The sequence below is a fragment of the Podarcis erhardii genome, assembly GCF_964252035.2.
Source record: "Podarcis erhardii genome assembly, chromosome: 1".
In the NCBI taxonomy this organism is placed as follows: domain Eukaryota; kingdom Metazoa; phylum Chordata; class Lepidosauria; order Squamata; family Lacertidae; genus Podarcis; species Podarcis erhardii.
In genome coordinates this window covers 17,207,330-17,233,824 of record NC_138497.1, presented here as the reverse complement: position 1 = coordinate 17,233,824, position 26,495 = coordinate 17,207,330, and the positions used below count along the sequence as shown (strand labels likewise).

The window sequence follows — 26,495 nt, the reverse complement described above, 5'->3', positions numbered from 1 at the left end:
TGGGTCTGCTTCTCCAGAGGGTGCCAGTTTTCATGAATGCTGAAAACTCCTCCAATCACATGGCAACTTTCCTTCTATGTCTCTGAACCACTGTCGCAACTGAGCTCGTGCAGGTTATGTAAGGTTGCCTGAAATTGAAATGTTCGGCAGGACTATGTGTTATTAGTTATATTATGAAACACCAAATACAATACAGCCATTGCAAAGTTGAGCTTCCTGCATAGTAGCATTAGCCTGAGTTTATTGAAGACCTTGGAAATCTAAGCTTCAGGCAAGCTGCTAAGACCTTTTTATTTTGTCAGGCTTGTAGTATGGGTTAAAGTTCTGTCTCCTGGTTTTTATCGCTGAGTTGTTTTATCACGCTCTTGGTTTTACTGTACGAAATTGATTTTAGAAATATGAACTGTTTTCAGTGCAGCTTGAAGACTTTTCCTGCATGTTTGTTTGTGAACTGTTTTATCGTATACTCATTTATTTTACTTGTTTTCTTTAATAAACTGCTTTGAGTTTATTTTGGAATACACACGGTTCAAAATTGCCACAGTGCCCACAATATGGATTGCATTATTAAATTTTACATAGTAATCACCATTATTAGAATCAAAGAAGAGAACATTTAATATCTATTTTGGAAAGTGGTTTGTCTATCTGTCCCTGTTCTCCTTAGGTTCCGCTGCCTCTCAAGATATTGTCACCAAACTCAGCTGAAGGGTTCCTGATGTGAAGAACAACAACAACAAATCAATACATTTTGGAGCTCTAGTTTTTCATTTCCCAACACTTTTTGAGAAATGAAATTCCCACGGGGAGCTCCAGGAAGGGGTCAAAGTTGGAATTCTTGACCAAAGAGAAGGGGATCTACATTACTGAAGACATTGTGCGAATAAGTCCAGAAGTTCAGGGGCTGGAATTCCAAAGGAAACCTGCATTTATCTATTCACAAAATACTACAGCACTGAAGCAGTCATAATTCAGTAGAGAAATGTTTCTATTGCAACTGTCCTCTGGATTCAGCACAGAGAACTGAGGCAGAAAATGATCAGGGAGGGAATTTAGTCCAAGCTGAACATTCAGCAACCCCATGAAATCGCCCGTGAGAGAAAGAAGGTTGCTGCTGGACTTGTAACATGGCAGAGAGGGACATTCACCATGTTAAAAGCAAAGTGGTTAAAGTTAATACGCAGGATGCATCTGCCTGGCAGCCTCTGCCCATCCCACATGTATGCTATAGAGCTCACAGCCCCACAAATTCTAATGGCAGCCCTCTGAACTGTGAGGAGGGGTCAGCTTTGTTCTTTTCTTCTTGTAGGACCATCCACTTGCTATTCAGGGTGCTGACCTGTAATGGAGCATAGAGCTTTTCAGACGGAATTGCCTTCCGTCCAGAACCTTGCCTTAAGGCCATCTTTGACATGGCACAGGCGGCCAAGGACACCTTGCAAAATTGCAGCAGCATGGATGCCTGGTGCTTTTATTAAATGACTGCATTTATAAACGTGAACAGGGGAAGAGGAGATGTTGCACACAGGTCTTCTGCCCTCTTATGCTGCAGACTACACACACACACACACACACACACACACACCTTTCTTTCTTTCTTTCTTAAAAAATCTATAAGGCTTCTCTTGACTTCAAAGTGACTTAACATTTTTCTTCCCCTAAGGGCTCAGCTTGAGGTCATCAGTTTGTGAATGGGCCAGGATTATGCAACCAGGAAGCCCGTTTGCTTGGGCCTCCCCTGGGTTAAGTTCTTAAGGTCTCAGTTTAGCACCAGCTGGTGGGAGACAGGGGCAAGGGGAGGAAGCTGGCAATTGCATACATTATTTCAAAAGTGAATTTTTAAAAGGGGAGTGCGAAGGTTTTCTCTCATGTTAACTGGCACCCCGGTGGGGAAGTAGCATGTGGATGATACTATGCAAGTGAAACTGTTTTTGCTGTCTCCAGAAAGTGAACCCTACATATACGAGGTGTCATCTGAACACTGGAAGCTGCCTTATACTAAGGTAGACTGCCAGTCCAAAGAGCTTTTTACACAAATAGGTGTAGAGGTAGATTTCTCTTCACTTATATTGCCTGAATTTCTTTACACTGAGATGACAAGGACTGAAATTAGGATTTTCTGCATGTAAAGTCTGTGTATACACACTTCCTCCACTCTTGCTGGCTCCCGGCAATCAGGAAAGGGGGATTTGAACCCATAATAATAATAATAATAATAATAATAATTTATTTGTACCCCACTCATCTGACTGGGTTTCCCCAGCCACTCTGGGCGGCTCCCAACAGAATATTAAAAACACAATAAAATATCAGACATTAAAAACTTCCCTAAACTGGGCTGCCTTCAGATGTCTTCTGAAAGTCAGATAGTTGTTTATTTCCTTGACATCTGATGGGAGGGCATTCCACAGGAAGGGCACCACCACCAAGAAGGCTCTCTGCCTGGTTCCCTGTAACCGCTTCTCGCAGGGAGGGAACTGCCAGAAGGCCTTCAGAGCTGGACCTCAGTGTCTGGGCTGAACGATGGGGGTGGCCCCTTCAGGTATACTCAAAGAATTGTTGGAGGGTATGGAGTTATGTGACCCCCAAGTCACGGAGATAATTAACTATACAACCTTTAGAAGACATCTGAAGGCAGCCCTGTATAGGGAATATTGTGTAATGTTTTTTATATATGCTGAAAGCTACCCAGAGTGATGATGATGATGATAGAATACAACGTCCCTATTTTCATTGGAGAAATGTTGGAGGGTATGCTACTGCAGATGCTCTACGACTGAACTATGGCCCCCTCCCCCAAACCCATGAGAAACATGCCAAATAAAGTGGTTTTGGGTTGGCTCACCATGCTTGAACTTCGAGGCAGGGAGGCCGATTTCCTAGCAGGCATTCCATCCCTTTGCAAAATGATGGTTTCTCCCGGCAGGACAGGCCTGACTTCGCATGAAATCCCATCGCCGTATTTCTCATGGGGAGGGCCTGTATCCAAAGACAAGGACTTCTCCAGCTTGCGCAACCGCGCTCTAGCCACCAGGTCATCGCTCCTCAAGCTCTCCAGGTCCGTCTCTTGGTGTGACTTCCGGGCCACAGAATCGGCTTTCCAGCCCTCGGGGGTCTTCTTCTTCATCCGCAAGTCATCCAGGCTTCTGCCACCCGAGCCCAGGCTACTCTTCAGCTTGGCGGCCCGGAAAGCTCTCAGGCTCACAGGGTCGAGCACCCGGAACGTGACCTCGTTCAGGAACTGTGAGAACTTGAGCTTGGCCTCGATCTTCTCTTCCACAACAGACAAGGAGCTTGAGGAGCCTTGGCTCAGCGCGCTGAGGTCAGAGGCCGACGAGCTGCTTCTCTTCTGCACCTTCCGCCTCTGCAGCTTCTGGCTGCTGCTCCCTGCTTTGGCTGGGTAGAGTGAAGCGTGCTCCAGACCATGAATGTTTTCACCCCATTTCTGGTTGTGTTTCAATCGATGGGATTGATAACCTTCATCCTTATTTTTGCTTTTAACAAAGCTTTTAGCCTCTGACCTTCCGCCACTTTGGAGCTCAAAGCTGTCCTCGCTGGAGCTGCAGGGTTTGGAATAGCTCGCCGTACCCAACATGCTCAAGTGTCTGCTGTCTAGGCTGCTTCCAGCTTCAGAGGCACGCAGATAGGCAGCAGCACCGCAACATGGTCGTTCTTCAGCCATCCCCCTAGGCCCTTCTGGCTTGTGGAGTCTCCCGTGTGCCCCACTCTCCGCCTTGATGTGTGTTGGAGAGCCTTTGGACAACAGCTCCATGGGATCTTTTCTTTTACGTATCAAAATGTTAACCTATTGCCAGCAAAATGGCATCTCCCTCTTCTTCTTCATCCATGCAAAAGGGCCGTTTCCTTGGCAAAATACACCCCTGGTCCAGCTGCCACAGTTCACAATCCCTAGTCACACATATCCACCAAAATTAGATCAATAGCAAATTTGCATCATTTTAATTAGTTGTACCAATCAACTAAATCCATAGTACATGCAATCTCCCACCTCCTGCCCCGGTCCCTGCTGCTGAGAAACGTGGGTTTCCATCGATCAAGACAAGCATTTGATATATTCCTGCCTGTTGAACTGTGAACTCATCTACATTGATGTGAATCAATTCACACTAAGTAAGCTCTGGGGCAGTAACATTGCAGGGCCTTTTTTTAAAAAAAAGTCAGATACTAAAGAAGGTCATATGATGGTATTAAATGCCCTGCTCTTTGTTAATGCACTCTGCTCTGTTATAAAATGCACACACAAATCTATGAGGACCCATCAGGCCATGGAGTAAGATGAATTAGGATGAAATTGTCATTTTGGGGAAGGATTTCTGCTATTAAGATGAATGTGCTACCAAGGATGTTATTTTTGTTTCAGTCAATTCCAATAATCAAGGGGGCAACAATTTTTAAAGAATGGCAAAAAACAATTTCAAGATTTATCTGGCAGGGAAAGAAGCCGAGAATACAGTATAAGTTATTAACAGATGCTAAAGAAAGAGGAGGCTTCACTCTGCCAGACTTGAAATTGTATTACAAAGCATATTGTCTTTGTTGGTTAAAGGAATGGATGGTATTGGAAGATACAGACTTGTTAGATTTAGAAGGTTATGATAATAGATTTGGTTGGCACGCATACTTATGGTATAATAAAGCAAAAGTCCATAAAGGATTTGGAAACCACATATTTCGAAGATCTCTAATAGAAATTTGGGATAAGTATAAAAACCTATTAGAAAGAAAAATACCACATTGGTTATCTCCATTAGAAGTAATGAGTGTGAAAAAGATTGATATGCAAGGAAATTGGATAACTTATGGGAGTTTAATACAAAAAGAAGGAAGTAAATGGAAGATGAAGCCATATGAGGAAGTTAAAGAATATGTAAGAGATTGGCTGCACTATCGTCAGGTTGATGAAATGTTTAAACAGGACTTCAAAGAAAGAGGATTTGATGAAAATAAGTCAAAATTTGAAGTTGAGATATTAAGTAATAAACATAACATTTTGTCTAAAATGTATAAACTGCTGCTTGAATGGCATCTGAAGGATGAGAAGGTAAAGTCGGTTATGATTTATTGGGCTAAAGACTTTGGGTAGAATATACAGCTGAGTGACTGGGGAAAACTATGGAAAGAAGGTCTAAAATTTACTGCATGCAATGCCTTAAAAGAAAATGTGATGAAAATGTTTTATAGATGGTACATTACTCCAGTGAAATTGGCTAAAATGTATAAGGTAAGCAATAAATGTTGGAAATGTAAAGAAAAAGAAGGAACTTTTTACCATATGTGGTGGGAACGTAAAAAGGTGAAAAACTTTTGGGAAATGATATATAATGAGATGAAGAAAATGTTGAAATATACATTTATTAAAAAACCTGAAGCATTTTTATTAGGCATTGTAGGGGAGGATATAAATAGAAATGATTGTAAACTGTTTTTGTACACAATGACGGCAGCAAGAATACTATTGGCACAAAATTGGAAGCAAGAAGAACTACCGCCGAAAGAAGATTGGAGGATGAAACTGATGGACTACACAGAATTAGATAAACTAACGAGAAGAATTTGAAACCGACGGGACCAGAGATTCACAGAAGATTGGCGTAAATTTACAGACTATATGGAAAGTAATTGTGATGACCAGATTACATTTGTAGGTTTGCAGGAAGTTTTGTGAGGGGAATAATTTGTATTATTGCACTATTGAACAAAAAGGATAATATTAGTTATGATATTTAAAGGCAATATTAATTTAAGAAATGCAGAAGAAATTATAAATATGGAAGATCTACAGAGGCACTGATGGAAGTCCAAAAAGATTGTATAAGAGGTGAAATTTGGTGGAATGTTTGTTAAACAATATGTTTTAAAATAAATAAAAATTATTACAAAGAAAAAGGAATAAGGTGATCTGGTCCCCCTCCCCCATTGCAGCAGTGTCCATGCAGAGAGGATTCCCCTTCAATGTACATGCAATGGGGGACATGCAAAGACACTGTTACCCATAATATTATGTGGAATGGGAGGTCACATCCATCCAGACAGTCCATCCTCTCCACCCAATGTTCTGGTGCTCTCAGGAAGACGTAACTTGCACTGAGTGGAGGAAGAGGTCTGATGACATGGGAAGCCCACAAAGACCTCACGTTCTCTCTAATATTCTGCTGTGTTGACTTTGTGTTTTCTCATCCCATGGGATCTACTGATCTTATGGGAATCTTCCATATGTGGACACTGAACCGTGGGTGGGGCTTCGTTTTGCCTTTAGTTTCTGTGCGTTATTTATCATTTTTGTTGAAAATGTTGAGAATTATCATTATATTCACTATAAGGATTATTACTGCATTGGTTTAGAAACTCAAATTATTATCAGCTGTGAGTCGAACCAAAATTGCCCTTCCTGGACAGAGATAACCTGCTCACATCTTGTAAAAGTAAAAAGCAAACTCTGTGGCACAATATTACCTACAGATCCAAAACTCTTGAGATTTGCCAGTCAATGTCAACATCTGCTGATTTTATATGTATATGAGAACAGGTGGTATCCTACAGCTATGAATCCCGAATCAGTCAATTCACCTATCTCATTTACCACTTTTCTTGAAATTACAGTTTGATCTTTATGCTGTTGAATTGCCTCTCTTTCCCACCCCTCACTAATGACTTCCTGGTGTTGCCTGCAATATGGTCAGGGTTCCTTTCCTTCCCAAACACTATCACACAGAAGAAGAAGCTGAAATGCTGTACAACTTCACAAGGGTCTGGGAAAGTTCACCACTCTGCATCAAAACGGTCTTGTGAAGGTTCTTCGGGATTTCTTACAAACTGCGTGCCCCAGGATCCCTTGCGACACAACGAGAGTATCTCCCTTGGCAAATCAACATTCCACCTGCATAGCTGGGCACCTTGGAGGACTAAGAATGATGCATTCTGAGGCACTTATTGGGAATACATTGCCAGCTTGATCACGGAGGGTATATAAAGAATTTGGGCAAAGGTTAATTGAAGCTTATTTAGGTGCCAAATGACATTTGAGAGAGCTTTTCCGAACACCTCCAGGTCTGAGCAAAGGCAGAACCAGACTGAAGGAACCCACCACCACCAAGATTAATTGATTCAGTGGGATGACTCTGCAAACCATAGATCAAAGAGTTTCAAATGGGCGCCCCTGTACTGTGAAAAGAAATTAAGACTTTTGTGCTTGGGAGGTAGGGGCAAAGATTTGTCCTTTTCCTTTGAACTGGGCTTACGTTAAATTTTTTTTTTTTTTAAGGGCTTTGTTTTCCTGGGAATAGTATCACGAGCAAATGAAATCTCCTGTAGCAAAAGGAGGAGAACTGCCGCCAAGGTTGTTATGACAACTGGAAGTTTCCTAAAGAAGAGCTCTGAAAGATGTTTTCGTTTTGTGGCAAGAACTGTTAACCACCGCCTGCAGTTACCCTGTAAAAAAATATTTTCCCTCCTGGTCCTGCAAAAGTGCTGGTGGCAGCATTTGCAGGTTAAATCAATCAGCACCCTGCTCCTATGAATTTTGAAGATACGATACCCATAGCTGTCACTTCAGCTCACGGGGCACCTGTCAGCTGGGCCTGTCACATGCGTAGTTTTAATCTCATTTGGCCATTATTGTTTACTAGCAAAAGACTGGTCACTGTTATGATGTGTGTGGTGTAGTTGCAGAAAGGCTTGGTGTACTGCAAGATGCTGCATTGCCCTGTCAATTTATTTATATATACTGCATTTTCCACAGTAAATCTGATCTCAGAGTGGTTCCGAATCAAATTCTCAATACAGCAACATAATGGCAATACATAAGGGGACTGCAACAGAACAATGAAATATTAATAATCAATAGCTGCTCATTTGTTTAACATGCATAAACATTTAACCAAGCATAGAGCTTACTGATATGTCAAGTCAAAATACCTCGCTTTCAGGCCCAGGGAACCGGTGTTTGTTCACAGACAGCTTTCTGGGTCATGTGACCAGCATGAATAAACAGCTTCTGGCACAACGGAACACCGTGACGAATGCCAGAGTGCATGGGAATGCTGTTTACCTCCCCGCTGCAGCGGTACCTATTTATCTACTTGCACAGGTGTGCTTTCGAACTGCTAGCTTGGCAGAAGTTGGGACAGAGCAACAGGAGCTCACCCTGACGTGCAGATTCGAACTGCTACCTTCCGATCAGCAAGCCCAGGAAGCTCAGTAGTTTAGACCACAGAGCCAGCCTCTGTGAGGGTGGAGCAACACAGATGAAACCAACTATCCTCTGATGGCAACCAGAGAGTCTCTCTCCCATCACAGTTCTGGAAATAGCTCCCTTATGAGGGTTCTCATCCCTCACAGAAGCTCCCTTTCAGAGGTTCCTAGGGCTGGAGGGGAGGGCAGTGTCAGGGACGGGCTGAATGAGGAAGAGTGGTGGGCCATAAGCAGAAGCTTCATTCATTTCATAGTAGATCCCCAAGGAGGACATAGAAGAAGAAGACATGGACGCCAGATCATGGGGGTGCAACACTGGGGAGCAGTCTGGGGAAGGGCTGAGCTAGAAGCAGGAGAACTGAGCCATCAATGAGAGTCTGAAGAAGGAGGCCCTTCCAGGACAGGGCTGGAGGCTGGGAGTCTGAATGTCAGCACAGACTAAGACAGAGAGGGGTCAGAGATTGACCCTTCTACCCAGCAGCTGGACCGTCCCAGTCCTGCTGGCGCTCCTCCCCCTCTGACACCCCGCTCAAGGAGAGTCCTGAACAGACAGGTCCAGAGGAGGAGCCCACCCCCTCGGCACAGTTTCCATCTGCTTGGGAGGGATCCAGATTGAGAGGCTAGACAGGGAAGGGTGGGGACAGTGGTCAGTTTCAGAAACGCCTTGTCAGGAGTGCGTGCTGGAGCCAGGCCCTGTGACTGGTAAGGCCTCGCAGGACTGGGGTCTTCCTGAGTTTGGCCTTAGATGAGTCTACAATACAGCAGCGGGTTCTTTCCCACTAGCTGAAGACCAGTGGTCTAAGCACTTTATCTGAAAACCTGTTAGTCTTCCCATCCCCCGTTTCCTTACCACATTCTCCAGAGGGTGGGCTGGACCAGGAATCAAGTTCCAGAGGTTAGAGGGCAGATATTCACTTGGTGGTAGCAGTGAAGACTGAAGTAGGAGGGACTGTGTTAGCAGGTTTGCTAGTCTCCCCTCTTATGGGGCAGGCTGCTGTCTTAGACAGATATGATTCATCAAGGTGGATAGCTCAGTTGGTTAAAGCGTGGTGCTAATAACACCAAGGTTGCAGGGTCGGGATAGCTGCATATTCCTGCATTGCAGGGGGTTGGACTAGAGGATCCTCAGGGTCCCTTCCAACTGTATGATTCTATAATTTGAAATACTGCTATCAGGAAATACTTTCCAATTGAAGTGTATTTTACAATGAAGACAGATTGATGTCAGCTAAATGAAAAACCAGCTATTAAACATTCTCATCATTTTTGGATCTCTTGCACTGCACAGAGTTGCTTTTTTGGGTGGTTCTTTCCCCTCCTAGTGTTACCAAGTGGCAATGGCGACGGCGAAGAGGGCCTTCTTCACCGCCTCCATTGCATCTGCAGAAAACAGCAGCAGGAGACTTTTTCAGGTGGTTCGCAATCTATCAGAACCACCTGTACCACCGGGGCCTGGTAGGGACCCCAAGATCTCCTGCAATGCTTTTGCAAAGTTTTTTGCAGATAAAATCGCTCAGATTCAGAAGGAGGTAGACTCCACCGTGGGAGCAGGGCCAGGGCGGGAGAGTGCTAGAGTTCTGTCTGGTCCTGTTACATGGGATCAATTCCAATCTGTTACCTCCGAGGATGTGGACAGGCTGCTTGGACGAGTGAAACCGACCACCTGTCTCTTTGATCCTTGCCCATCCTGGCTGATAAAAGCGAGCTGGGAAGGGCTGGGCGATGGGATCTGCGGGGTGGTGAATGCTTCCCTCTGTGAGGGAGCCTTCCCAGACCCGCTGAAAGAGGCGGTCATTAAACCGCTTCTTAAAAAAACATCTTTAGACCCGGCCAATTTGGCCAACTATCGCCCAGTCTCAAATCTGCCATTCTTGGGCAAGGTGATTGAGCGGGTGGTTGCTGAACAACTCTAAGCACGCCTGGAGGAAACGGACCATTTGGATCCCTTCCAATCGGGATTCAGGCCTCACCATGGGACTGAAACTGCCTTGGTCGCGCTGGTTGATGATCTCCGGCGGGCTAGGGACAAAGGTGAGAGCTGTTTCCTAGTTCTGCTGGATCTCTCAGCGGCCTTTGACACCATCGACCATAACATCCTTCTGGACCGTCTAGAGGGGCTGGGAGCTGGGGGCACTGTTATACAGTGGTTCCGCTCCTTCCTCCTGGGCCGTGTCCAGAAGGTGGTGGTGGGGGGTGAGTGTTCAGACCCCTGGGCTCTCACTTGTGGGGTGCCTCAGGGTTCTGTCCTCTCCCCCATGCTTTTTAATATCTATATGAAGCCGCTGGGAGAGATCATCAGGGGGTTTGGACTGGGTGTTCATCAGTATGCAGATGACACCCAGCTCTACCTCTCCTTTAAATCAGAACCAGTGAAGGCGGTGAAGGTCCTGTGTGAGTGCCTGGAGGCGGTTGGAGGTTGGATGGCGGCTAACAGATTGAGGTTGAATCCTGACAAGACAGAAGTACTGTTTTTGGGGGACAGGAGGCGGGCAGGTGTGGAGGATTCCCTGGTCCTGAATGGGGTAACTGTGCCCCTGAAGGACCAGGTGCGCAGCCTGGGAGTCATTTTGGACTCACAGCTGTCCATGGAGGCGCAGATTAACTCTGTGTCCAGGGCAGCTGTCTACCAGCTCCACCTGGTACGCAGGCTAAGACCCTACCTCCCCGCGGACTGTCTCGCCAGAGTGGTGCATGCTCTAGTTATCTCACGCTTGGACTACTGCAATGCGCTCTACGTGGGGCTACCTTTGAAGGTGACCCGGAAACTGCAATTAATCCAGAATGCGGCAGCTAGACTGGTGACTGGGAGTGGCCGCTGGGACCACATAACACCGGTTCTGAGAGATCTGCATTGGCTCCCAGTACGTTTCCGAGCACGATTCAAAGTGTTGGTGCTGACCTTTAAAGCCCTAAACGGCCTCGGTCCTGTATACCTGAAGGAGCGTCTCCACCCCCATCGTTCAGCCCGGACACTGAGATCCAGCGCCGAGGGCCTTCTGGCGGTTCCCTCATTGCGAGAAGTGAGGCTACAGGGAACCAGACAGAGGGCCTTCTCGGTAGTGGCGCCCGCCCTGTGGAACGCCCTCCCATCAGATGTCAAAGAGATAAAGAATTACCTGACGTTCAGAAGACATCTTAAGGCAGCCCTGTTCAGGGATGTTTTTAATATGTAATGCTGTATTGTTTTTAATACTGATTGGGAGCCGCCCAGAGTGGCTGGAGAAACTCAGCCAGATGGGCGGGGTATAAATAATAAATTATTATTATTATTATTATTATTATTATTATTATTATTACTGTTCTTCTCAAGCAGAAGGAACTCATAGGGTGGAGAGGAACTGTCACACTAGCTTCCTGGCAGGTGGGCCATGGTTGCTCACTGGGAGAGAGAGTGGTGAGGTCAGTGCAGTGCAAACACACTGGCAGGAACACTGGTTTGGCTCCTCCAATGTTCTATGCTGGCCTCCACATTGCCTTACGCTTTCCCTTTGTGGTTAGCAACAGTAACCCATCTGCCAGGAAGCTAGCCTACGGTTCTGCCCCAGCCAGTGAGCTACTTCTGTTTTTGTGTTATATATGGGAGAACAGAGGTTGCAATTGTAACTTATCCAAGGGAGGCGATGATTAAGATCCTGTCTCCCAAACCATGATGCTGTCAACTAGGCTAAATGGCTCTTGTTAATATTGAATGGTGAGGGGTGGGTGGGTTGACTGGATGAATGAACGCTTGGAATAGTGAAATCGTCGCTTCAAATATCTGCCGAGCGATTCTACAGAAATAGCAGAAGGAGAGCCAATTAGAATGAAACCGGCTCTGCTTGCGTATAGCCAAGATGGGAGGGTTCGCCAGGCTATCAAAGGCAGCATGGGAGTCCCCAACAGGAAAGAGTAATTCCACATGCCAATGGGAATGTCACATTGACGGGAAGAGACATTCAAAAGGCAAGCTGAACATCGCGGTGTTGCTTTCCCCCTGTAGCTTTTGGCTTGGCTCTCCTCCTTGAGTCACTTGCAGCCAGTTGGACTTCTGATTGTTCTCCTGAGTGGGGTAAAAATGTCAGAGCTCACTGTACGAGAGCATGTTGGAAATAAATAGCAACCATGGGGAAAATGGTAGGTAAATGTCATTTTTGATTACTTGATTGTCTTGAGAAAGAAAGAAAGAAATGCATGGAGGGAAAATAACACTTGACAAGCTTCTGAAAAGAAGTGATGTGGAATTTGCTTCAAGACTCCTTCTAGCACAAGCAGTCGTCCACAAAGCAGTGAAGCACAGTTTCAGCACGGGGCAAAGTGTTTTGAGCAAAGGACCGTGGCATTCAGGCTGTCCACCAATCCTAAGAACCAATAAATAAGACTGCAATATGCAGACATAGTGCTGTTCTACTAATCTGTGGTCTGACCACATTTGGAATATTGTGTAAAGTTCTGGTTGCCTCACCTCAGAAAGGATATTGCAGAGTTAGAAAAGGGCAGCCAAAATGATCAAGAGCAATTCTTCTGCAGCGTTTCAGACTTTCAAGTTTGTAAGGCAAGTAAGAGGTGGCATGGTCCATAAAATTATGGATGGCATAAAGGAAGAGGATACAGAAATGTTGTTCTCCCTCTCTCATAACACTAGATATTGTGGGCACACAATGAAGCTGAATGTTGGAAGATTCAGGATAGACAAAAGAAAGGACTTCTTAATGTAGCCCATCGTTAAACTGTGGAAACACAGAACTTGCAGCGATGACTACCAACTTGTTGTTGTTTAGTCGTGTCCGACTCTTCGTGACCCCATGGACCAGAGCATGCTAGGTACTCCTGTCTTCCACTGCCTCCCGCAGTTTGGTCAAACTCATGCTGGTAGCTTCGAGAACACTGTCCAACCATCTCGTCCTCTGTCGTCCCCTTCTCCTTGTGCCCTCCATCTTTCCCCAAATCAAGCTCTTTTCCAAGGAGTCTTCTCTTCTCATGAGGTGGCCAAAGTCTCAGCTTCGGGATCTGTCCTTCCAGTGAGCACTCAGGGCTGATTTCCTTCAGAATGGATAGGTTTGATCTTCTTGCAGTCCATGGGACTCTCAAGAGTCTCCTCCAGCACCATAATTCAAAAGCATCCATTCTTTGGCGATCAGCCTTCTTTATGGTCCAGCTCTCACTTCCATACATCACTACTGGGGAAACCATAGCTTTAACTATACGGACCATTGTTGGCAAGGTGATGACTACCAACTTGGATGGCTCTAAAAGAGGATTAGGCAAATTCATGGAGCATTAAAGCTATCAGTGGCTACTAGCCATGATGGCTATACTCTGCCTCCACTGTCAGAGGCAGTAATGCTTCCGAGTACCAGGGCTGAAAACTGCAGGAGGGCAGATTGCTTTTCTACCCTGGTCTTGCTTGAGGGTTTCCACAGGCATCTGGCTGGCCACTCGAAGAACAGGATGCAAGACCAGTGGTGTAGCATGGGTTGCCAGAGCCTGGGGCTGTGTGGAAGGGTGGGTGGGAAGGGAACAGAGTATACATGCACATTCAACTGCCTAATGGTATCTGCATCACCCAGAAGATCATAGCGGCAGAGATAAGAAAAGAAGAGTTGTTCCATTGTCTGGAGAGGTCACTTCACAAGGAGAAGCTGTTTTCAATGGAGTCCAGTGATGGAAGTGCACAGCTGCATTGAGGCAGCACTGGGTGTTGAAATTTTGCACCCCTAACCATTTTGTGCCTGGGGCAACCGCTCACTCCTGTGGGCTCCCCCCCCCCCCCGCTACGCCATTGTGGAGGACTAGATGGGCTTCACCCAGTAAGGCTCTTTTATATTCTTAAATGGACCACAAGTCGGTGTAGTTGTTTGAGAACTATTTATGAATTTTGAAAAACACTGAGATTTACATGATGCCTACCTTATTCTGTTTTCTGCTCCAGGCAAAGTCCTTGTTATTATTTTGTGAGCCTTTTATTGTATAATTTTAAACACACTGACAGTTTTATGCTGCTTTGTGATCTTCTGGCCTTTTAGTTTGCTATGTTTTGCTTATACTTACATTTTAATTGCTTTATTCTTTTTTTGTAAACCACCCTGGGAATATGGCATAAAAATACCTAGAATGGATAAATAAGAAAAAACAGTTTGGCAAAATATTTAATCTCACTGGTCCCAGTTAGTTCAATGTACCGGTTAAGTTACTGAATTGAAGCTTCCAAAACACCTTTAGAGCAGGCCTAGGCAAACTCAGCCCTCCAGAAGTTTTGGGACTACAACTCCCATCATCCCTAGCTAACAGGACCAGTGGTCAGGGATGATGGGAGTTGTAGTCCCAAAACACCTGGAGGGCCGAGTTTGCCTATGCCTGCTTTAGAGGCAGCCCTACAAGAACCTTCTTCTAGTTGGGAGTTAGCATTGCTTAATCTTTGCCAAAGGTTCTGTGGCCACATGTGCACACCCCATGCAACAAATCATAGCAGTGGAAGGCAATCAAAGGTCTGACTTTTCCACACTGCCTTAATTATAGTAATATGAGCCCAAATTGCAGGTTCTGGGGAAACAGGAGGCCTGGCTTGCTTATTCACTCTGCAGCATGCAGATGCTGGGGTTGAATGCTGTCCTCAATTTCCTGTGACTACCCCAGTCATTGCCTCTGTAGTGTGTGCCATTTGCAGTATAGGAAGTATAGTATATGGATGGAAACAGAGAGAGAGAGAGAAAAAATCAGGGTTAGGTTACATTATCTCCTTCCATGTTCAAGCACCTTTTCACAGGCATCGGTGCTGGCTTCAATTGCCCGGGAGCACTTGCCAGTTTCCATCAGCAAAATGGAAAGGAAAAGGTCAATTTGTGAAGACTCGACTCCTAATGAATATTATAGGAAAGAAGAGAATGAGCAATGCTAACTAGACCGACTGAGTGGAGATGTCAGGTGGAATGGTGGAATTGACATCACCTGAGTGGATATTTCAGGATGGGATGGTGCCATTGACATGAGCTCTACTCCTGCTTTACAAAACTGCTCTCCTCCTGCTTTGCGTGTGTGTGTAGGGGGGCATGGTACTGTCATTTTCCTGTGCCTGCCAGCAGCAGCATACATCATCATGACCCAGTGGAAAGTGACAGAATGCAGGGTGGCTGTCTACCACCTCCATTTGGTACAGTGGTTGAAACCCTACCAGCCTGCACACTGTCTCGCCAGAGTGGTACATGTGCTAGTTATCTCCTGCTTGGACTATTGCAAGGTGCTCTGCATGGGGCTACCTTTGGAGGTGACCCGGAAACTACAACTAATCCAGAATGTGGCAGCTAGACTGGTGTCTGGGAGTGGCCACTGGAACCATATAACACTGGTCGGTCCTAAAGGATCTACACTGGCTCCCAGTACATTTCTGAGCACAAGTGTTGGTGCTGACCTTTAAAGCCCTAAACGGCGTCAGCCCTGTATACCTGAAGTAGTATCTCCACCTCATCATTCAGCCCAGACACCGATGTCCAGCTCCGAGGGCCTTATGGCAGTTCCCTCAAGATACAGGGAACCAGGTAGAGGGCCTTCCTGGCAGTGGCACCCTCCCTGCTGAACGCCTTCCCATCAGATGTCAAGGAGATAAATAACTACAGTGGTACCTCGGGTTAAGTACTTAATTTGTTCCAGAGGTCCGTTCTTAACCTGAAACTGTTCTTAACCTGAAGCACCGCTTTAGCTAATGGGGCATCCCCCTGCTGCCGCTTGATTTCTGTTCTCATCCTGAAGCAAAGTTCATAACCCGAGGTACTATTTCTGGGTTAGCGGAGTCTGTAACCTGAAGCATATGTAACCTGAAGTGTATGTAACCCGAGGTACCACTGTATAAAACTTTTAGAAGACGTCTGAAGGCAACCCCGTATAGGGAAGTTTTTAATCTTTGAAGTTTTATTATGTTTTTATATCTGTTGGAAGCCACCCAAAGTGGCTGGGGCAACCCAGTTAGATGGGTGGGATACAATTATTATTATTATTATTATTTGCACGCAAGGCAGATGTTCTATTACTGAGCTGCAACCCTTCCGTTAACATTTGCCTATCAGGATTGAAATCTGCACAGGCCTGACTCTTTGAGCCATGTGTTCAAAGAATCTATATTTTTTTTAAAAAAACAACATGATTGACCCTGTGAATGAAGCTAATTTAATAATGAATAACACAGCTTCTTTTGTAGGAGGCACCCGGCACCGATTCCAAGCACAGAATGCTAAAAGGCTCACTAAACAATAAATAAACGAAATGATTAAATCCTGTCAGGAAACAGTGATGGAAGATGCTTTCATATGGTGGAACTGAATCTCAAGTGAGTGCCACATTTTGGGGACCAGTTGTTTCCTTGCCTGAAGCAAAAGAAAGTAACTAAGTTTTTGATGTGGATAAATTTTCACGGATCTTCAAAAACAGCCTTTTTTTAAAAAAAGGAGAAGAAGATAGGTCTGAGTGAAAAACAAATTCTGGTTGCTTAACAAACATAGCACACCTTTCCCATACCCCTTTCACCCAGGGAATTTCAATGCATCGTTGTTTGCTGATGCATAAACACTATTTGCCTCACACTTTTTCTCACATCAAGGCATTCCCACTTCACACGACCAAATTCTGTGGATTGAAGGAATCTGTGTAGACTCTTAACACATCTCTGACTCTTTACAACATCGTCATAACTGCCACTTGCAAGGATCCACATTTTGACCATGCCACCACAGTGGTGTCTGGTGCCCATTGGAACTAGCAGGTATGTCTGAATTTCCCAGACATACTCAGAATACTGCACTTGGAAGCAGAGCCGTAGCTAGGTGATCTTGCTCCCCTGGCAGAACTGTCTAGATTGCGCTCCCTAGCCATGGACAAGAAGAAGACGAGTTGGATTTGATATCCCGCTGTATCACTACCCCTAAGGAGTCTCAAAGCGGCTAACATTCTCCTTTCCCTTCCTCCCCCACAACAAACACTCTGTGAGGTGAGTGGGGCTGAGAGACTTCAGAGAAGTGTGACTGGCCCAAGGTCACCCAGCAGCTGCATGTGGAGGAGCGGGGAAGCGAACCCAGTTCACCAGATTACCACTACACCACACTGGCTCTCTCAAATTAGCTCTTCTTTCCACCTCTCCTCCAACCACCCCCCCTTCCACCCATTCAATTCACCCTCTATTTAAAACCATTTCTTATGAGGCAATAATCAATATTTATATTTACGGACATATTTTTAGTTGTTTTTGTGCCCCCCCCATTGCCTGCTCCCCATGCACGGTCCCATTTCACCACCCACTGGCTACGGCTCTCCTTTGGAAGCAGTACTCGGGAGAAAATTGGGGAATTGTCTGGGAAAATCTGGATGCATGCAACTCATGTTGGCAGTGTCGATTTTGTTATTTTGGAAAAAAAGCTTTTCAAAATATAGCAACCCTATGAATCATAGAAGTGAGGAGTTGGAAGGGACCCTCTGCAATGCAGGAATCACAGCTAAATCCTCATCCTCTTTCCTGATGGAATCTCCAAAAGCAACGCTGAAGCCAGGGAAGAGGAAGCTGACAACAATAATTTTTTTACTGGCACCCCGCCCATCTGACATAATGAAACATCACACTTTCAAAAGCTTCCCTGTACAGGGCAGCAGCCGCAGCACCCCTTGGACTTGTTATGTGTAAGAAGGCAGATATGTGGGGGCAAACTGTGGGGCAAACTGAGGTTGGTGTGGTATTTTCTCATTCACCCAAATAGAACAGCCTTTGCTGCTACCATGTGCTATCGAAAGGGAGTTGATCACAGGTTTATTGTCAGACTTGCAAGGTTGCTTTGCCACTATTCCAGACTGTACACCAGTTCCAATCAAAACAAATTCCTTCCAGTAGCACCTTAAAGACCAACTAAGTCAGTTCTTGGTATGAGCTTTCGTGTGCATGCACACTTCTTCAGATACACACTTCAGTTCCAATCAGTTCACCGACTTGCAGTCAGCTAAGTCCTCCTCAGAATAGAGCCACTGAAATTAATGAATCTTCAGTTAATTGTGTCCATTAAGTTCAGTTGGTCTACTCCGAGAAGGGCTAGCACTGAATGCCACACCCTTGACAGGATACAACTAATGAATCCTATCAGTGAAAGTGCAGCGCAAGGACTCCCATTTGCATAATGAAGCTCCCCCCTGTGGGATGTGAAACACAAGAGCAGTCAAGTACAACATTCCTAGAGTGAATATGTTTACACATGGGGAGGAATGTTTGTCCAGCCAGCAGGTAAACATCCTGTTTCCTTCTGGGCTGGGACAGACTTCCTCTGCATGTGACTAGAGGTGGGTGTGGCCTCACCTGTGCAGGTAATGACAAAAGCACAGGGCAGGGCAGCCATCTCTCTCTCTCTGACTACATGCATCAAAGAAGCAACATTGGCTTAGCCAAAGATGCTCTCTTGGCTTCAAGCCAAGAGAGGACAAAGGGACTGTCTCCTAATGAGATAGTTTCCAGGTGTATGTTACTTTTCTAAGCTAAGTCTGCCTTCTAGGATCCAATTGTGAGCAGAATGTGAGTAAACTCTTTTTATACTTTTATAGAAGACTGTGTCGTGCCTTATCTTTTATGAGGGAATAAAGGGGAAAATACCAGAACAGTTATTACAGAGGCTTTAGCGAGTCTGAGTAAACGCATCTGCTTTGAGTTTAAATGGGGAATGTTACTCTGCTAAATTGTGAACTTGCTTACACAAGGTGGAAAGGCTATAATCAAACAATATATCCTCTCCCGCATCCCTGAACATTCCCACCCCCAACCACCCCACTGCTCAAGGTACACCAATGGTCTGACTTGGTATAAGCCAGCTTCCTAATTTGGTAACAGAATCAAGAGATGGGTGGGTTGTTATTTATGGCAAACCACCCAGAAAACTTTAAGTCATGGTGCACCATACAAAACGTCATGATTTGCTCTACAGGTCTGCTCCTCTTCCCTGGGGGGTGATGTTGCAGACTAGCATCTGGGAACGGCAGTGACCCGGATTGGGGGTGGAGGGATGCCACCCACATCATGGGGATTCCCAGCTGTGTCACGCCCCCGGCCGACCAATTGATTTGATGTATGCCATAGGGCTCCTCCTACTGGTGGTTTACCCTTAGAGTGACTCCCTGCAGATGGGCAGGGGTTGGGATATAGTCTGGTTTCACCCAATGCCTAAGCCAAACCGCTCACTTCTGTAGCCAATAAAGTTGTGGCCTATTTTAGCCCTGTAACCTAAATTATCCGTGTCTGTGTGTGTTTATTATATAAGGGAACTACGGGACCTGGGGCCTTGTCACACAATACCACTAGGTCTGAATGAATTTCTATTTTCAAGATATAGATGGTGCTGAGATGCCTTCATGATTTCAAATATGGCTGATTAGTCCCGGCCCGATTGCCACACTTTTCTTCACTCCAGTAAGGTTGTTGGTTGGAGCCCTTGAAATATCTATTTCATGGGCTTGTTACTTGCTTGATTATCTCGTATGTGTTCTTAAATGTCCGCAGCTACACTTTAATCAATTAACCAAACCAGGAAATCCATGAAAGCTTGCAGCCAGGGGTAGATCTACTATAAATGAATGAAGCTTCTGCTTATGGCCTCTAATTCCAGAGGGGGTCCAGAAGCAAATTTAGTCCACATTGCTTTAACAAAATGGATCTAGGAGACCCAATTTGAGTCACGTTGGTTAATTTTTTATTGTATTGTCAGGCTTGGGGGATTCTATCCTCCATCAAGGATCAAAGAAGAAGCAAGAAAATTCATATTTATGGTTTTATTCAGCTCTCGTGGTGCAAGACAAATAATCCAGCCCTTCACTCCATAGTGACGTTGCTCACTGTGAGCTCCCCCTACTTATTTCCCCAGCAACAGCCTGTCGCCCTACAGGTGGCCTCAGGAGTCAAAGGTCTTTGAGCCCTTTGCTCTTGAATTCTAAGTGAGCGGCGAGTACACGGGGATGGCGGGGCTTCTATGCTTTCCAAGGATGTCTCTACTGGCAATTCTCCCCCTCTCCTTCCTTCTCCTAACACCTCCTCATAACTTGTCAGCTCTGAGTTCTGCTGCAATTCAAGCCTGTTTCCTTCTTCTCTTGAAACTATTGGGGGGGGGGAGATCCTCCCCACTCCCCCTCCTCTGAGGGAAGCAAAGGGGGGGGATTCCCAGCCTTCCCCTTCAGTCCCTGACATGTATCTATTTCAGGCTTCCTCAAACTCGGCCCTCCAGGTGTTTTTGGCCTACACAACTCCCATGATATCTAGCTAGCAGGACCAGTGGTCAGGGATGATGAGAATTGTAGTCTCAAAACATCTGGAGAGCCGAGTTCGAGGAAGCCTGATCTATTTCAACAATCCCAAAGTTTGAAAGTCAGTAGCATAGATGTTGTAAAGGTGTGGTCATCTGTTGTGCATCAACCCCATTTAAGAAGATAACAGATAACAACCCAGATCTCATTGCTGGTTGCAAAACAGACCCGCCCAACCCCAACAGTTCAAGCTTCAGGTGGCTTAAAATGTAGGTCTGGCACTGCTTGCTTCCCCCCAAAATACTGATCAGTTGGAAGTCAGAGGTGCATTATATTTCTACGTTTGTTATATTTTATGTGTATTTGTGTCAGTAGCTCAAATGCAACTCTCACCTGCAGTTTTAGTATCTGACTGGTATATATGCTGAGAATATACACATGCATGTCTAAGTAGCAAATCACATGGTTGAAGCATAAAGCACACCCCCATAGATGAAGAAGCACCATTGCATATAGAGGCTGTTGTGCTGTTCCTATCACACTGCCTCCTTGCTTAAACGTCATACTTCAAGACTTACAGACCTGAAAAGAACTGGGAAAAGAGTTACTGTCCCTAAATGAGGTGTCCCCTTCTCATTCCATCATCATGCCCCCGTAACAGCTGTTTGAATATTCCACAGAACAACAACAACAAAAATCTTCGGCAACCTTGCAAATCAAGTTGTGCTTATGTAGTTGCACGGTTATTTTATACAGTAAACTGCCCCGTGATCCTCCAATGAAGGATGGTATATAAATTTAATAAGTAAATAAAATAAATGTCATCTATGCATCAATCACAACAAACGTTGGGGGAGCTGTCAGCGACGAGAGACTAATGCCTTGCGTAATTTAAGCAAACAATCCGCTATGGAAATGTTCCTCAAATGTTTAATCCAAATAGCTGAACTTTGTTTTTATTGTGCAATTGCCAGCTCTCTAATTAATAAATTGGAGAGGGGTGTCTGCCTGTGGTTTCCCCCCACAATTCACCTCCCCCGTCAAAAAATGACAGGGCTGGTTTCACTCTTGACAGCCCATAGTGCGTTCGCAATACACATCCCTTTTAAGATGAGATCGAATGGGTTTGCTTCATGACATGCATTATGCAAATGAACGAAGGACAACTCAATTTTCTCCCCCCGCTTCCACCCCACCCCGCACACACAAACCTTACCCTGACACTCAGTTATAAATCATTACACCATTTAGTTTCCTCTCGCCATGGCTGTAGCAAGCCATGCCCTCCTAATTTGCCGTCTTTTGTACCATAATGCATTAAAAAGCTTCCTTTATTTCAGAGGCAACAACCTCCGCCGAATGCAGCGATCGAGCATGTTAAATCACATTAAGGCAAGGCAATTCAGATGTCGTATTGCAGCGCCACAGTTCCCACACTGAAGACTCCCCCCCTCCTCCTACCTGTAAGATTTGTAACCCAAAGGCATGCTGTGCATTAAATGGGCTGGGGTGGGGGGATGAACGATACTCACTTGAGAAGGTTTGCTTAGGCTATGCTCTTCTTTCCCACTGTCTGCAATAACAGTGCTGGAAAAACAAGTAGCTTATTAGATCCATGCAGCTTGAGCAGTTCCCACTGATATATATACAGTATATATTCTATCACATTGGGTAGTTTGATGCTCTAGTGGAGAATCTTCTTCTCCTGTCTATGGCAACCTGCATAGCAAAACTCAACAAATGGTTATTAAAGGCTGCTCGCTTAAAATAAATAAATAAATCTGGCAGTGCTTCCCAGTGATGTAGCAAACTTTAACAGCATCAAGGAATCAATGAGACCCATTTCATTTATGTCCAGCTGGTTTTGCTTCTTCCATCAGACACACGAGGATGATGTGAATGGAGGCGTTAGGTCAAGTAGGGATCTGTGCAGTCTGCCAAAATCCATCGTTCTTTCCTCACGGGGTCTTTCTAATGGCTACTGAGGAGAGCCTAGAATCTGGAAGGAGGCAAGTTTTTAATTGCCCCTGATTTGGACTTGTATTCCCCAATTCAGGTTTTCATACCCTCCAGCATTCCTCAGATGAAAATAGAGACATTTCTCTTTCCCTCACCAACTGACCCTCCTCAAACCCCCCCCCCATGTTTTGTCTCCCACCCACAGAACATTTCCTATCACAAGAAGTGAGGGTGCTATCAGCACTAGGTAAAGGTAAAGGACCCTGAACAGTTAAATAGTCCCTGAATAGTCAAAGGTGACTATGGGGTTGTGGCGCTCATCTCGCTTTTAGGCCAAGGGAGCTGGTGTTTGTCCACAGACAGTTTTCATGGTCATGTGGCCAGCATGACTAAACAGCTTCTGGTGCAACGGGACACTGTGATGGAAACCAAAGTGCACAGAAATGCCATTTACCTTCCTGCCACTGGTGTGCTTTCGAACTGCTAGGTTGGCAGGAGTTGGGACAGGGCAACAGGAGCTCACTCCATCGCAGGGATTTGAACCGCCAACCTTCTGATCAGCAAGCCCAAGAGGCTCAGTGGTTTAGACCACAGTGCCACCCTCATCCCTACTATTTCCACTACACCAACAGGACACAGTACACACGCTCTCCACCATCCTGATTGTATTTTATTTTATCCTGATTGTATTTTATTTTATTTTTTGCTAGATTTGGTGGAGAAACACACACTGATAAATAAATTTTATAAAAGGGCCAGATTGGACATGGACACACAAAGCATTGCTTTATTTTTTGAAAATTAAGATTCCTTGCACTCGGCTTCCCTCCTAGGGTGGCCCGGCCCTCTGTCTGCACCTAGAACTGGCACCTGATGCAAGGCTGGGTCTCTGTGGCTGCAGTCTCTCCTTCTCCTTGCCTGCTCTCCGGCAGCCACTACAAACTGCCCAAGGGAGGAAGGTGGCAGCGGCAGCCACTGAGAGGCTATGGAGAGGCAACGGGGTGCTCCCTTGCAGCCTCCACAACCACCTCTCAAGACAAGCAGTGGCTCATCCAGTACATTTCCGAGCACAATTCAAAGTGTTGGTGCTGACCTTTAAAGCCCTAAACGGCCTCGGTCCTGTATACCTGAAGGAGAGTCTCCACCCCCATCGTTCAGCCCGGACACTGAGATCCCGCGCCGAGGGCCTTCTGGCGGTTCCCTCATTGCAAGAAGTGAGGTTACAGGGAACCAGACAGAGGGCCTTCTCGGTAGTGGCACCCACCCTATGGAACACCCTCCCTTCAGATGTGAAGGAAATAAGCAGCTATCCTATCTTTAAAAGACATCTGAAGGCATCAGGGAAGTTTTTAATATTTAATGCTGCATTGTTTTAAGACTCGATTGGAAGGCGCCCAGAGTGGCTGGGGAAACTCCGCCAGATGGGCGGGGTATAAATAGAGGACATCAGGTAAGGGATGTCTGCCCTAATTATTTATAGATATAGAGCACCTCCAGAAAACCAGTGGAGCAGCAGAATAACAACTATTACCAGAGATATCTGGTTCGCCACTACAGGAAGCAGGATGCTGAAACTTTGGCCTGATATGACGGCACTCTTCTTACATTTGTGAAAAAGAAGAAAAGGAAGCAGAGGGGGAAAACGAGCAAGGCTTTTGCACACCTGAAATAAAGAGAGATTGAAAGCTGAAGAAGGCAGGGCCTTTAGGGATGAGGGGAGGGGGTTTACAACATGCCATGATAAATGGTGCTATTAAGTTCCTTCAACAAAGGTGTTCATAATAAAAACATCTGGACAAAATCTCTCCAAATGAGAGGCATATTATTATGGCAGCTTGTGAGCTCCTTCTCAGATATAATCAATTCCATTCCTTCCTTCCATTTATCATTCCATGCACATAGCCGCCTATCACCACATCAGTCACACTCAGATCCCAGCTGCCTGGCTACTGCACACCTACACACAAACCTTCCTACACTTCCCATTCATTTCACATTATATTGGGCTCTGAATGATTCGTTGAAAACCACACGATGCACAAGAGGCTGGTGGCATTTTATTATTGAGATTTCTTTTTTTACTGCCCTATTCTCTATGCTCCCACCTATGCACACTGGGGGAATTATAATATAAATAAAAAACTTTATTTAAAAAAAAAATGTGTTCCATTTCTGAAATTAAGGCTGCAATCCTAAACTAATTTTCTTTTTCTGGATAATTTTATTGTTTATTTAACATAATTGTTACAAAATATAAGCAAAATGTTACAAATACATACATACATACATACAAATTTCAAATAAGCACATATATATGAAAAAAGGAACAAAAGAAGAAAAGAATAAAAAGAGAAAATAAAGAGAAAAAAAGAAGAAATGTTGGAAGAATTTCTTCCAAGTTTATTCTACAGATATCTCAATATGAAAATAATAATAAAATTTCATTGATTGACTTCCATCACTTACACTGCACTTCCTATATACATTTTAAGCAAGATTGTATCTGTTATTCCGTATTTTTCCCATACGATCCCACACAATCCCACACAATCCCACACAATCAATAAGTTTTCTAAATCTCTCATAAATCTATTCTAAACACAACCAATACCTTACATTTAATCCTTGTCTACATAGATAATCATTTAAGCATTTCCATTGTTAAACTAATTTTCTTGGCGTGTGGATCAGCTCTGCATAAGGGGCCAACTATTATCCATTTCCCAGAGTTACCCCTTTCAACGCACCCACTAATTTTAAATTAGGAGGCAGGAACCATCAGTTGGGCTGCTTTCTTGAACTGATCACAAAGGTGCTTCCAAACTGTTGCTATTTTGCAGGTAGGATTCAGTTGCAAATTCTGGTTGCTCAATTAAAGTCATTTTTGTGCTCTTGTGCAACAGATTCACCCCTCCCTCCCTCTCCTAAAGGCCTTTGTGTGCAAGGAAAGAGAGGGGGAAATGCACTGGAAACTCAACATATCAATTCACGATATCATAAAGCCCACTTGCAAAACAAAGAAAAATTGAATGAATGCTCAATAATCATCCATTATCATATGTTGTTGTTTCGAGAGACGATGGCGCGTGCCTCCAGGAGGGCAAAATCAAACCTCTGTATTAGCAGCACCAAAGTGACCTGGGCACAAGCCTGGGTAGTCCTGGGCTTCCCAGATGACAAGACCCTCCTATCTGTCAGGAGTTCGGCCTACACTTGAGTAGGACCCTGGCAGAGACACATGCCCGACTGGCATGTTCCCTCCCTCCTGTTGATCTTCTGGGAGCTTCATAAGCTTTCTTCAGCCCGAACATCACAGCGACCGATGCCAACTGACACCGGCACACTTAGGGATCCGCAGAGTTTGCGCAATTGCGTAACAGACCTCAGCAACTCAGCATTTTGGCTAATCTACTTTATTTACATATATACACACATGGAGCACTGCAACATGGCTCCCTCTCTCTCTAGCATCAGACAGCAAAGAGAGAAAGAACAAAGGACAATAGTCCCACTTCACAGAACACAGTAACACAAACATCCTGTCTCTGTCACTTCCCACTCTGTCATGTGATAGACAAAAATCCCATGACTGCAGTCATGGAGCAGGAATCCTAACACTCTCAGCCTCACTGATTGGTCCAAAGGAAAGCAGAGCAGTGTGCTTGGCACCAGCTTGGCTGCAGGATTTACTGGAAGGAGGCATACAAGCTATCCACCTGTCTTAGGGACTCCACTTTGGATTTCTGTAGGCTTTACTCCTTAGGCTTTTTTTCTCCCAAAGGTATCCCACAAGGCAAGAGGAGTTTAGGATCAGAGTTTTCATTCTTCTAGGTCGTTTCCCTTCCCAGGTTGACAAGCCCCATCTGCTCCTCCCCTCTGCAACTCATGCAGAAACTGTCTTCTTGGTCTCATCCACTCAATCTGTTAGATCCTGTCATTGCATGCAAGGGAAGTTCTCAGCTCACCAATGGTTTGAGACCCATTGGCCAGCTTCGACTGGTTGGTATTCTCATATAAACACCCCCCCAAATCAGATGAATACTCAATAAACCAGTTGACTGGAAGTAGGAATGGGCAAATCTGTCAATTTTGGCTTC

The 26,495-nt window shown here is 45.1% G+C and overlaps 1 protein-coding gene across 1 annotated transcript in view; it reads right to left on the bottom strand.

Moving 5' to 3' along the window:
* The window catches only part of BEGAIN (brain enriched guanylate kinase associated), a 182,919-nt gene extending 179,063 nt beyond the window's left edge, over positions 1–3,856 (bottom strand). Inside the window, exon 1 of the mRNA XM_081867419.1 lies at positions 2,846–3,856. Coding sequence (XP_081723545.1) covers positions 2,846–3,772 — 927 coding nt within the window. The 5' untranslated portion in view covers positions 3,773–3,856. The remainder of the gene's footprint in view (positions 1–2,845) is intronic.
* Positions 3,857–26,495: the final 22,639 nt, after the last annotated feature.